The 14,008-nt window shown below is 38.8% G+C and overlaps 1 protein-coding gene across 3 annotated transcripts in view; it reads right to left on the bottom strand.

Moving 5' to 3' along the window:
* The window catches only part of dtx1 (deltex 1, E3 ubiquitin ligase), a 67,157-nt gene extending 54,951 nt beyond the window's left edge, over window positions 1-12,206 (bottom strand). The window contains exons 1-3 of one of the 3 annotated variants that reach the window (XM_033620566.2): window positions 11,981-12,206; window positions 11,724-11,814; window positions 430-1,072 (exon numbers count right to left, since the gene is read on the bottom strand). In XM_033620566.2, coding sequence (XP_033476457.1) covers window positions 430-688 — 259 coding nt within the window. In that variant the 5' untranslated portion in view covers window positions 689-1,072; window positions 11,724-11,814; window positions 11,981-12,206. Of the gene's footprint in view, window positions 1-429; window positions 1,073-1,544; window positions 2,020-11,723; window positions 11,815-11,980 lie in introns of those variants that run through there. The other 2 variants (XM_033620567.2, XM_033620565.2) reach the window with 2 other exon arrangements.
* Window positions 12,207-14,008: the final 1,802 nt, after the last annotated feature.

Raw genomic sequence — 14,008 nt, forward strand, 5'->3', positions numbered from 1 at the left:
CATGGCATGCCAGCAGCCGCATAAAGGCACTCGTAAATGAATAAATCATTGCTACACTTGTCATCATTGTGTCCTGTATGTTGCATCGTCTCTAAGCTCAACCTGTGGCTCATCTACATAAATCCCAAAGCAGACGGGGCATTCAGGACTCTCATCTATTCCCCTGAAAGTTACATAAGATTTGTGTAGCAACCACATCAAGGCTAGCTCCGTCTTTATCAGTCCCTATGTACTAATATGACATCATCTGTGGTGAGGACAGCCAACACAGTTCTTTTATTTACCTATGTCAGATGACGGAACTGGGTAAACACCCTACTGATGTAGTGATGACTGTTGTTTTTATGACGACATCATCTGTTTCTTTCCTTGACACCTCCCCATCTGTGACAGCTGAGTAAATAAACAGGAAACCACCACGTCTCTTACCTGTGTCCTGTCGAAACTGGTGCATGGACTGCAGGTCGATGATGTACGGAGAGAGCTGGGCATCCACCTGCCCCAGGACTACTGTTCCCCGGGCATCCCCCTTCAGTACATTCTCAATATGGTGGCAAACTGCAGCACTGTAAGGCCTCCAGCGCCCATGTTCGTTCAGCCACTCCCAGACCACCACCCTGGCCAGGTTCTGAGGAGGGTACCCCAGCCCATTCACAGGCACCAGCAACCCCGATCCTGGACGAGCCATCCCCTCTGTGGTGTCTGCACTTCAGCTGCTGGCTATGTCCCGGGCTAGAACAGCACTGCAACCCTGTCAGTCAACTGACACACTGGAACATTTTCATCAGCGCCAAACGGAAAAAGCTTCAATCAGCGTTTAGTACGGTCCTCCTCAGTTATCTCATGCTGCTTTCACGCGAGCAGCTCTGCTGGAGTCATCGTCCACAGGTGCTTTGTGACTGCTGGCTTTTTGATTAGCCCAAAAGCAGCCTCAGTCCTCTTGTGTCTTGTCGTGTTTGAAGTGTCAGACGTTGATGATGATGATGATGATGATGAGATTTGCAGCTGTGGCAGTCTCAGTCCTCCACAGCCGACCTCAGCAGATCAGCAGCAGGTAGACAGGAAACGCTCTCTGAACAAAAGATGAGGAGCAGAAACACTGATAAACAGAAGCTGTGATTTATCCCATGAGTTACGTCTAAACAGTCAGGCAGTGTTTCAGAGGACATGCACATATCTAACCAGTTCTGTGCTGTAGTCCCATTAATGGACTGCACCTCTTGGCAATTCTGTTTACTTACAGTGCAGTGACAAAAAATTGTGTATGAGCTGGTTCAGCAGCAAAATAATAGTTGTTGTCATCAGATTTGTGTGGAGAGGACAGAGCAGTGTACATAAACAGCCAGATGCTATCATAATCCTAGCAGACAGAATATCACTCAGACATTGTCAACACAAAGCTGTTCAGGTGCTGTGAATGCAAAGCACGGGATATTATCTCTGTTGCTTCTATGATTCCTCACTAGTATTAAATCTCATCGCTCATACTGAATGTTTTTCGAGGCAGGCACAAAACGCATGAAATCCATCCTGGCGATACAGACCTGTAGGCTGCAGTTGTGGTGCCACACATCTGTCAGGTAGAGGCTGCATTTCACAGGCTCCGGCCGAAAATCAGATTGCAAAAGAAAAAAAAACGAGTTGCAAATCTCGAAAAGCACCTGCCTCTCACATCTGTGATTTGTACGTTTTCCTTTATCCTTAAAAATAAAATCTTCCTTCCAAGCCACCTCCTGCAGCACCTGTAATCCAGTGTTATTGCAGAAGACCAAGACGTCGTTTTATTGCCCGTGAATCAGCCACACAGTCTACACCAGCTTGTTGGTCCGCTGTGTTAAAGTGAATACATGCCCCAGTTGCACGGTTTTCAGTGTGACAGAGACATTCCCGCCTGTAACGCCAAACAGCACGCAGTCACATAGTAAACACGCATTTCATGCCGCCCGCAAATTACGCACAAATGTCCAGGCGCACCTGTATGGATAGCCGATGAAAATCACCCAAAGCGTCAATTACAACAAGATTAAATTAAACAACTTCCGGGAAATGGTTTCAAAATAAAATCCCTGCTGAGATGTGATTTCAGAGGACACGGTGAAGCATAGATGACGAGGCGCTGCTTATGTTAGCATAAAAACATAAACACACAATACATTAATAAATAAATAAATAAATAAAAACACACTTTTCCCAAAAATGTATTTAGACATTGTGACCATCATTGGAAGGGGGTGGGGGGTATTTTAGTTTTATATTGGCATAGAAGACAGTTTATCTATAGAGCTTATTGATTAGATACACGTTTAATGATTTTTTCTCTTTGGTGTTGATAAGTATGAAAAAAATAATAAAATACTGGTTTTATTCTATGTAAGTCGATGAACATGTGGTTGATTTCCAGGCCTCCAAGCCTTGTTTGACTCTATTTAATTGAAATGAGAGTGCAGATTTATTTATTTACTTGCTCATGTATTATTATCATTATTATTATTAGCCTATAATTATAATTCTATTTTTATTTTATTATTTATGCAAAATAACAAAACTGTTTAAAGAACTGTGAATAACACAAAACCTATTTATGGTTCAAGGTAAATTTATTGTCATTGTACAACACAGTGTTGCAAAACAAAATGCAGTAGTAGTCCCCTTATACTAAAAACAAAAACAAAACATAGACATTAGCGTATGTTTTGAAATTGAAGGAGGTGAATTCTCTGGTCAGATAATATGGCCACCATCTTAACATAAAAAAATTGACATTTGGGAAACATTGTTCACCAACTACCACCAGTATGCACAGCAAAGCATCACAGTTTTGTTTATGGGTGATGGATGAAATTGTTAACTTTTGGCAGAAGCATTAATACAACACTGACTTCACATGGGCATTGTGATGGTGAGGTTTAATCAAGTGTCTGAATCCATGAGAAAGCTATATGTCAAAAACAATTGATCATGTCACTGCAGAACATCTAAAATATGCTTTCTGCATCTGAGCTTTCTAGTTTGTGGTATTTCTGCGTGACTTTATGAGCTCAATGCTGTTGGGTCCTGTCAGAAAAGATAAAGCATTTCAAATTAATAGGGCTGGCTTGATTGTAACACAATGGCCTGCTATTATGTTTTCCAAAGTAACTGTGATAAATGTGGGGCTAAAATTGCCAAAGGTACTTTGAAGACAACTGTTAATCAGCATCCTGTCCAAAACTTCTATGAAATGGTGGTTAAAGGAATGCTTCATGTACGAAATGGCCATATGCAGTTAGTCATGCTGTTTTACCTTGAGTAAGTGAGGAAAATGTTGTGTTTTTTGCATGCCTCCATGGAAAATGGCAAACATACTGATTTACTGATTGACTGGGAACCAAGTTTAACAACAGCAAACCATATCAAAACATCTGTTGACAAACTCTCACACAGCTCATGCAGTCTTTCCCAGTAGTGTGCTCACTACTTGTCAAACAACTGTATTTTTGCTAAACACCTTAGTATTGGAGTCTGGCATACATAACTTTTACTTCAATAGTTAGGTTTTAGTGAGTTATATGAGAAATTGTCAACAGATGTATTGATATAGTTTTCTGTTGTTAGACATGTTACATTATTACAGTACAGCTCTTTGAGGCATGCTTAGTTGGTATACAAATACTTATTTTGTGGGCTACGTTTTGCTATAAAGGAGAATCTAAATGTCAACTCAGAATCTATGGCTATATTGGCATCAGATGGTGCAGGTTGGATGGAGCAGTGGTGTATCTCTTCTTAAATCAATAGGCCTATCACACTTAGCCAAGGTGGGATCTTATTTTGATTCTGATTTGTGTTTAGTTTCTATAGGGATGACTAGACAGTTAAATCGGTGTTGTCTTGAAATTACCCATGATCATTGTTATGTCCCTAGATCGATCTCTTTTTTAGCACATGGATAGTTTTTCCTAAATTCAACCACTTGCAGATGCTTTTAAAGTATGCAGAGAGATCAAATGTTTGAACTACAGTTTCACAGGTGATTTCATGGGTGACTAATATTGATACTGTTGCTTGAGATTACATATTCTGTAGAAAATGTAATGTCTACCTGATATCAAGGTCTACCTGTTCAGGGCTTACTGCATACTGTATGTAAGACGGTTGAGTGGGTTCATATAAAATCCTGCTCAATGGGACAACAGTACCATCTGCTGCCAAAATAATGTACATGCAATAGGGAGAAAACAGTGAGGATTTTTTTGCAATCCTCAGCAGACAGGAGGACCCCTGGGATAATGCCTCCCTGGCCTGTAGGCTGGATATAGAGTTGGTCTTTATCATTTTCATTGTCCTTTCATAATGCAGTAAATGTAGCATTTAACCTACATGTTTTTATGCATCCATGCACAACATGTGTGGCGCTTCACATGTTTTAAAATGACACAGCACACATGCTGATTTATGCGCATGTACATGCATAAATTGCACAAATTGTATTTAAATCCTTCATGAACAAAGTGTCATCCAACAATTCTCTGTCTTGTACTGAATATGTAAATGAAACATATTGCCCCTTGCTATTGATCTTCACAGCTCTAAAATCAGCTTGTAGAACAAAGATCATTCATATATGAAATGTATGTGTTGTAGACTTGTAATTAAGTAAGGGTAAACCTGTCAACGTGATCCTATATGTCCCATCCCACATTTACTGACCAGACGATTTTAAGGGGAAGGTCAAATGCTTTAATGTTGATGTTAGTGCAGTCTGACTGTTTTGACATATGGAGGAGTAAAGAACCAAACTTATCAGAGCTACAGAAAACAAAGGTCTTAAAAAAAATAGAAATACTCTCCTTCAAGGTCAGGGTACACTATTATTTTGGCTCAGTGAAACAGGCTAACTTGTCAGCTTCATATCTCATGCTACTCTGCACATGAAAGGTGAAAAGTCGAAGGCACCCCCCTCAGCGCATATAGGTTGCTTACCTTTGAGCAATAAAGAAAATTACTAATGAAGTGGTGAATATGGGAGAGACCAGTTTGTGGAAGTCTCCTAAACCTCAGACCCCACCAACGGCATCAATTATCTGGAAAAGAGCACCATCATGTGGCCTTTTGGTGTTACTAAACCTTCACAGGAAACTCATTTCTCAGTAAACAAAAGCTAGTGTTCAGCTTTTAGGAAGCTGCTATGGAATCTAGATTTCCAGAGCTTCTGGTTCTTGATGTACTATTATAGTATTATTATATATATTATTAGCACTGGGCTACCCGGCAGTAAATACACTTACCAGCCACTTTATTAGGTACACCTTGCTAGTACCAGGGAGTTTTTCCTTATCTACTGCGAGGGTCCTAAGGACAGAGGGATGTCGTATACTGTAAAGTATGGGGTGCCGTTTGTAAAGTGTCTCACGCTGAAAATAACATCAACATTTTGCCACATTTAGCTTCAAACAATGTTTAAAAAGTGTTACCTTTTACCACATTTACAACAATATTTGTTAACTTAGAAATATATTAAATAGTTAAATCTAAATATTAAATCTAAATCTAAATCTAAATGTTGAATCTAAATGCTAAATATAAATATAAATATAAATGTTTAATCTAAATGCTAAATATAAATGTTAAATCTAAATATTAAATATAAATATAAATATAAATGTTAAATCTAAATGCTAAATATAAATCTAAATGTTAAATATTAAATCTAAATGTTCTGGGTGAAACTAAATATTTAGCTAATATGCAAATTCACACTGCCGGTTACCGGAAGTACCAAAATAAAAGCTTGAGATGGTCAGACTGTGTTTATAGAATCAAATAACGAATTAAAACCAACTTATCGGGGGAAATGAACACTTGAACATACATTAGCGTGATAATAACTACCTAAAATAACAAGAAACGTGTTTGGAGAAATTTTATTTGATGTGTACTTTGAGTTGTTAGTGTCTCTTTGGAAGGAATCACCTTGTTGTTTAGAAATACTTCCGGGTAGAAAACCAGCGGAGTTTCGCTACATATATGCATATCTCACATTTTCATGTCACTATATCACCGTTTAGACTAATCTGGTGTTTGTAAAGTCTATAACACAATGATTGAACAAACATTACTATCACGTTCTGAAATTAATAACATGGTTATCGTAGATTAGTGGGGCTAACCGTTAGCTGTTAGCCCCGTTAGCGGTGACTCTAAACAGTCCGTGAAAAAAAAAAATTTTTTCCGGCGGATGTCTTAGTTACAACATGATTAACCTAACTGGAGTAGTTTCATGTCGTATCTGACAACGGGAGGCTTTTAACAGATGACGTCCTGATGTTAGCTTTGCTGCTGCTACAGCCACTGATGCTTTCTAGACATTGTCATTTCCCAAAACTGAATAAATACCACACATCGCAACACAAAACTGCTTTGCTAGCTCAATCATGTTGTAACTAAGACATCCGCTGGAAAAAATATTTTTTTCACAGACCATTTAAGAGTTAATGAGTCATTACAGACACTGCTAATGGTGCTAAGAGCTAACGGTTGTTAGCTTAGTTTAGGTTGTTAGTCCCTCCGAAGGGACACTAACAACTCAAAGTACACGTCAAATAAAATTTCTCCAAACATGTTTCTTGTTATTTTAGGTAGTTATTATCACGCTAATGTATGTTCAAGTGTCCATTTCCCTGATAAGTTGGTTTTAATTCGTTATTTGATTCTATAAACACAGTCTGACCATCTCGAGCTTTTATTTTGGTACTTCCGGTGACCGGCAGTGTGAATTTGCATATTAGCTAAATATTTAGTTTCACCCAGAACATTTAGATTTAACATTTAACATTTAGATTTATATTTAGCATTTAGATTTAACCTTTAGATTTATATTTAGCATTTAGATTTAACATTTAGATTTAGATTTAATATTTAGATTTAACATTTATATTTATATTTATATTTAATATTTAGATTTAACATTTAACATTTAGGTGCCACATTTAATATTTAGATTTAACTATTTCATATATTTCTAAGTTAACAAATATTGCTGTAAATGTGGTAAAAGGTGACGTTAAAAAATTCACAATACTTTTTTAAACATTGTTTGAAGCTAAATGTGGCAAAATGTTGATGTTATTTTCAGCATGAGACACTTTACAAACGGCACCCCATAGTAAAGCCCTGTGAGACAAATTGTGATTTGTGATATTGGGCTTTATAAATAAAATTGATTGACTGAATTGTATGAGTACCACGTTGGCTCCCCTTTTGCCTTCAGAACTGCCTTAATTCTTCGTGGCATAGATTCAACAAAGTGCTGGAAACATTCCTCAGAGATTTTGGTTCATGTTTACATGATTGCATCTTGCAGTTGCTGCAGATTTGTGGACTGCACATCCATGATGCAAATCTCCCATTCCACCACATCCCAAAAGTGCTCTATTAGATTGAGATCTGGTGACTGTGGAGGCCATTGGAGTACAGTGAACTCATTGTCATGTTCAAGAAACCAGTTTGAGATAATTTAAGCTTTGTGACATGGCGCGTTATCCTGCTGGAAGTAGCCATCAGAAGATGGGTAGACTGTGGTCATAAAGGGATGGACACAGTTGGCAACAATACTCAGGTAGGCTGAGGTGTTTAAACCGTGCTCAGTTGGTACTAAGGGGCCCAAAGTGTGCCAAGAAAATATCCCCCACACCATTACAGCACCACCACCACCACCACCAGCCTGAACCATTGATACAAGTCAGGATGGATCCATGCTTTCACGTTGACTATACCAAATTCTGACTCTACCATCTGAATTTTGCTGCACAAATCAAGACTCATGAGACCAGGCAACGTTTTTCTAATCTTCTTTTGTCCAATTTTGGTGAGCCCGTGCGAATTGTAGCCTCAGTTTTCTGTTCTTAGCTGACAGGAGTGGCACCTGGTGTGGTCTTCTGCTGCTGTAGCCCATCTGCTTCAAGGTTCGACTTGTTGTTTTTTCAGAGATGGTCCTCTGCATATGGTCCCTAACTACTCCTATAGTCACAGGTGTGTTGGACAGACATTCAGTTCATTGCTCTCTCAACTGCATCAGCATTTTTAATCATTTTGAGTTGACTAAAACTGAAATATCTGCCTAAATTAGCTTTCCAACAAAAACTGGGTGAAATCAAGGCTTTGATATTTAGGTATTGAAGATAACAGCCTCGGAAAATGGTAGGTATCAAATATTAAACTAACTTCACCCCTGGGTCTGGTGATGTTTGTGCAGTGTTGACATGCTAATATTTATGCTGCCCTCATTTTTAGTTTTAATTTTCCCAATTTCTCAGGTTTCTCTTCTTCCTCTTCTTATTTATTGTTGCATTTTTTTGTTCTTCTTCCCTTTCCTCTTTGTTGGTTTTTGTCACTTTTCTTTGTCTTTCTTCTTCTTGTTCTTCTTTTTCTTCTTTCTTTTTTTCCTTTGTCTTCTTCTTCCTTAGCTTTGTTGTCCATGTTCTTATTTTTGTTTCTCCTCTTCCTAGTTTTAATCAGTGTTCTTCTCTCCTGGTGGTGTTGTTCTTTGATGTTGTTTTTATCTCTGTTCTTTTGTTGTTTTTGTCCTCCTTCTTTCTTTTTGTTCTTTTTCTCTGTTGTTACTCTTCTTTCTCTTTATTGTTGTTATCGTTCTTCATCCTTCTTTTCTTCTTCCTTTACTTTTTTGTCTGTCTTCTACTCTTTGGTTAGTGTTGTTCTTTCTTTTCTTCATCTTTGTTGTTGCTCTTCTTTCTCTTTCTTCCTCTTCTTTGTTATTGTTCTTCCTATTCTATTTTGTGCTAACTCTTGCTCTTTGTTGGGTTTTATCTGTCTTCCTTCTGAACTTATACTCAAGTAACATTTTGAATCCAGGACTTTTTCTTATTATCAAGTGTTTTTAGACTGTGGTATTTCTACTTTTCCTTAAGTAAAAATCTCAGTACTTTTTCCACCACTGGTAATAACATAATTTTAATTTTGGGAGACTCATTTTTATAGTGAAAAGAATATTGATCAAAATGTGCACATAAGAATGAAAAAAATGTAAAAATTCTTTGGCAATTAGACCCCATTGAGATGGTATGATTTAAAGAGGGTAATTAATCCATAGACAAATAGGGAATAGAGAGTGCCCCCAAAACAGAAACACACATAAAGCAAAACAAGAAAGACTATGAAATGGATATATGCCCATTAAGTATATGACTAAAACAAGCCCTGAATACGATAATTTAACCCTGATGAGAAACGTGTTGTGGGAATAAGTCTGGAATGACAGCTAGGGAGCCATTATCTAGTAGATGATGATAGATGCAAAATAAGCATTGAAAAGGCAGTATGGAAACATGTTGAGCTCAAACCAAATATTATTAAAGCGAGAGATAAAATAAGCTGTGACAAAAGAAATAATGGTGATATACCAGAAAGGAAAGCTGAAAAAGTGCACCACAAGTGCATACAGTACAGGCCAAAAGTTTGGACACACCTTCTCATTCAATGCGTTTTCTTTATTTTCATGACTATTTATATTGTAGATTCTCACTGAAGGCATCAAAACTATGAATGAACACATGTGGAGTTATGTACTTAACAAAAAAAGGTGAAATAACTGAAAACATGTTTTATATTCTAGTTTCTTCAAAATAGCCACCCTTTGCTCTGATTACTGCTTTGCACATTCTTGGCATTCTCTCCATGAGCTTCAAGAGGTAGTCACCTGAAATGGTTTCCACTTCACAGGTGTGCCTTATCAGGGTTAATTAGTGGAATTTCTTGCTTTATCAATGGGGTTGGGACCATCAGTTGTGTTGTGCAGAAGTCAGGTTAATACACATCCGACAGCCCTATTGGACAACTGTTAAAATTCATATTATGGCAAGAACCAATCAGCTAACTAAAGAAAAACGAGTGGCCATCATTACTTTAAGAAATGAAGGTCAGTCAGTCCGGAAAATTGCAAAAACTTTAAATGTGTCCCCAAGTGGAGTCGCAAAAACCATCAAGCGCTACAACGAAACTGGCACACATGAGGACCGACCCAGGAAAGGAAGACCAAGAGTCACCTCTGCTTCTGAGGATAAGTTCATCCGAGTCACCAGCCTCAGAAATCGCAAGTTAACAGCAGCTCAGATCAGAGACCAGATGAATGCCACACAGAGTTCTAGCAGCAGACCCATCTCTAGAACAACTGTTAAGAGGAGACTGCGCGAATCAGGCCTTCATGGTCAAATAGCTGCTAGGAAACCACTGCTAAGGAGAGGCAACAAGCAGAAGAGATTTGTTTGGGCCAAGAAACACAAGGAATGGACATTAGACCAGTGGAAATCTGTGCTTTGGTCTGATGAGTCCAAATTTGGGATCTTTGGTTCCAACCGCCGTGTCTTTGTGAGATGCAGAAAAGGTGAACGGATGGATTCCACATGCCTGGTTCCCACTGTGAAGCATGGAGGAGGAGGTGTGATGGTGTGGGGGTGTTTTGCTGGTGACACTGTTGGGGATTTATTCAAAATTGAAGGCACACTGAACCAGCATGGCTACCACAGCATCCTGCAGCGACATGCCATCCCATCCAGTTTGCGTTTAGTTGGACGATCATTTATTTTTCAACAGGACAATGACCCCAAACACACCTCCAGGCTGTGTAAGGGCTATTTGACCAAGAAGGAGAGTGATGGAGTGCTGCGGCAGATGACCTGGCCTCCACAGTCACCGGACCTGAACCCAATCGAGATGGTTTGGGGTGAGCTGGACCGCAGAGTGAAGGCAAAGGGGCCAACAAGTGCTAAACACCTCTGGGAACTCCTTCAAGACTGTTGGAAAACCATTTCAGGTGACTACCTCTTGAAGCTCATGGAGAGAATGCCAAGAGTGTGCAAAGCAGTAATCAGAGCAAAGGGTGGCTATTTTGAAGAAACTAGAATATAAAACATGTTTTCAGTTATTTCACCTTTTTTTGTTAAGTACATAACTCCACATGTGTTCATTCATAGTTTTGATGCCTTCAGTGAGAATCTACAATGTAAATAGTCATGAAAATAAAGAAAACGCATTGAATGAGAAGGTGTGTCCAAACTTTTGGCCTGTACTGTATATGTTGAGCAAGATAAAAGGTCATAAGACCAAACAGAAATCAAGGTCAGAAGACCAGCTTGGATAAAATGTTTAAAAAAAGACCAAGGTCCAATGTCCACATAAATTAAGTCAGCAACAGAAATTAATGGTCTGATGACCAAACTGAAAATACTGTGGCTGGTGTGAGGTCCTAGTGACCTGGGGAGTCTAAATGTAGAACATAATAAAAGGTCAACAAAGAACAAACAGAAATAAAAAGTCATTAGACTGAACAAACTAAGGTCACTACACCACCTTAAATAAAACCATGTAAGTAAAATAAGGTCCAGCGACCAAACAGAAATTACTGTCAGTACTGACGAACAGAAATTATGGTCCAACGACCAATCAAAAAGGCCTAAAATGACAGCTGACCGCAGCAGAGATGAGAGCAGATTTAAAATTTTATAGTGGCATCCTGATTGGCTGATAGAGATTGTGGCAAAGTTTAATTGGATAACTGGAAGAGTGAACACTCATAGTCAGCAGATTAGAGGAAGTGGTGGGAGTGGGAGGCAGAGAATTGTGAATGAATGAGCACACAGAAAGTCTTCCTGATTGAACTTATGCTGAGCGCCATGATCAACATTTCTGTTACTATCAGCTGACATCTCACATGATAGAATGCTGCTCACCTGCTTCCTCAGTTGGGAGTAGGGCTGTTTCATTGGTCGTGGGTATGGGGAGACAGGACCACTGAGGATGAAGCTGCATCTGTACTTGGGCCTCATACCAGGCAGAGACAGGGGAAACTGATTAAGTATGAATAACAATAGCAAGACACTCTAAACACTCAGACTTTTCCATTAAGATATTAACTCTTAGGGGAGCGAACATCACCTATTTCACTATGGACTAAACAGCATAATTTCCACCACTCATGGTGACTCACCTTTCTTCTTCTTCTGTGTTGTCTTCATTCTTTCTTCTTTTCGATGTTCCTCTTGACTTTTCTTTGCTTCTCTTACACTTCCTTTTCGTTGTTTGTTCTCTTATTGTTATAATCCTTTGTTCTCTTTTTTCTTTTTGTAGTTGTTCTTCTGTCATGTTTTTCTCTTCATTTTTTGTTGTCGCCTTTTCTCTTCTTACTCCCTCTTCTGCTTCTGGTGTTCTTGTTGTTGTTCCTCCTTCTTCTTCTCCTTTGTTCTTCTTGCTCTTCTATGTTGTTGTTGTTCCTCTTCTTCTTTGTTGTGGTCCTTCTCTTCTTCTGTTGTTTTCTGTCCTTCCCCTTTTTTGTTGGTCTTCCTGTTTGTTTTTGTTCCTCTTCTTCTTCTTCCTCTTTTTTTGGGGGTAATAACCTCCTATTTAACTTACCTGAATAAAAAGCTTATGATAGGACTGAAAGGCCAAAATGCATGCATGAGGCTTCATTTGAAATGTCAGTTCAGACATTGCTCAAAGAGGTTTTCTTTTGTTTTGTTCCTCATCTATTCTAAATCACCATATTTGGTTGCTAGGACATGGTTCATGGCAGACTATACAGACCCCTTCTCTACCTTATACATCTTGTCAACCACCCTGTTTACATTTTAGACCTTATGTCTACCCTTATGGGAGCTGTGGGGTTTTTAGTTCGTAGTGTTGCTGGTGTCCCTGAACCTCTTCATAACATTTCCAGGTGCCATTCTATTTTACTCACTCCTGTGGCACTGAAATGACTATAAAAACTTTCACTATCATGCAAAATACTGTTTTTAATTGATCTTAAATGCGTGATCAAAGTCCCTCCCACAAACAGCAGGGGCTTTAAACTGTGATGCATTAATTTAAGTGGGCTACTGTGAAACCCAACCACCCATGAGAAGCATTGTTCGACCACTGGCCTTCCAAACTGGGACCACATACTGTATTAAAAAACAAAACCTTGGGGACTTGCTTTTAGTTTGTAGCGAGTAAGGTAAATTTAAAGAAAACAAGCATACCCAACAACACAGTGTAGAAAGATGCACAAACACAAACGAACACAAATCTAACAGGTGTGCAATGTCCAGCAATCACCATGATCGATTCTGCGCAGGCCTGGCTCATCTCGAATGAGTCTAGTGCTTCTCAAAGTCAAGGAAGGATCCTTAAACAGCTAAATTTCAAGGAGGCTATGTCTTTGAATCCCACCAAAGTATTGTTCCAAAGTCAATGGTCTTTTGAATTCTGCTGAAACTGAGGTGTTCTTTCAGAGAATTTTCAAGGACACATTTGTATCCTCAGCGGGCACTAAGCACCCACAATACTTTGCGCATGATTTTTCCAGAATTGAAGGCAGGGCCTCTTCAATAACACATACCTCAGCACGCATCAGCCTGTACCAATGTGTGTTTACTGACCTGACTTGAAAGCAACAGTCCTTGGGCAAACCCAGGACACTCTGCTCCAAAACCATACCTGTCAGTCAGATGTATTAAAGTTGCACAAGCAGTGATGAATTCAATGCTTGTGAGTAATTAATATTTTTTGAGGAACAATCTGTAGCTAAAATCTTTTTCCTACTTGTTTTTCTTCCTTTCATTTGTTCGTCTGTCTGTTTGTCCGTCAGCCCACCCGAGCTCCTCAATGCTGGTCAGGGGTATCTGGTACATTTTGTCAGACCTCAGCAGGGAGAAAAATACCATTATCTGGGTGATATGGATTCATGGATAGCTCTGCTAGTTTGACTAGTATAATACCATTGATTCATGATTCATTGACTAGTATACCATAGCATTTATAGTCTGGCCAAGTTACAACGGTTGCTACTACAGGCTTTAAATAAAAGTAAATGGACAGGAGAGTAATTTGAATGCACCCTTAAATAATTTCTTTTGAACAGACTAAAGTTTTTATATGATGAATTACAGCATAAATTACAATTGTTATGAAATGAACTTGCACAGAATCTTAAAAAAGAAACCTGCTGCAGATGGTAAATACACTGTGGAGAACAGTG

This window comes from Epinephelus lanceolatus, chromosome 9 (assembly GCF_041903045.1).
Source record: "Epinephelus lanceolatus isolate andai-2023 chromosome 9, ASM4190304v1, whole genome shotgun sequence".
NCBI lineage: Eukaryota > Metazoa > Chordata > Actinopteri > Perciformes > Serranidae > Epinephelus > Epinephelus lanceolatus.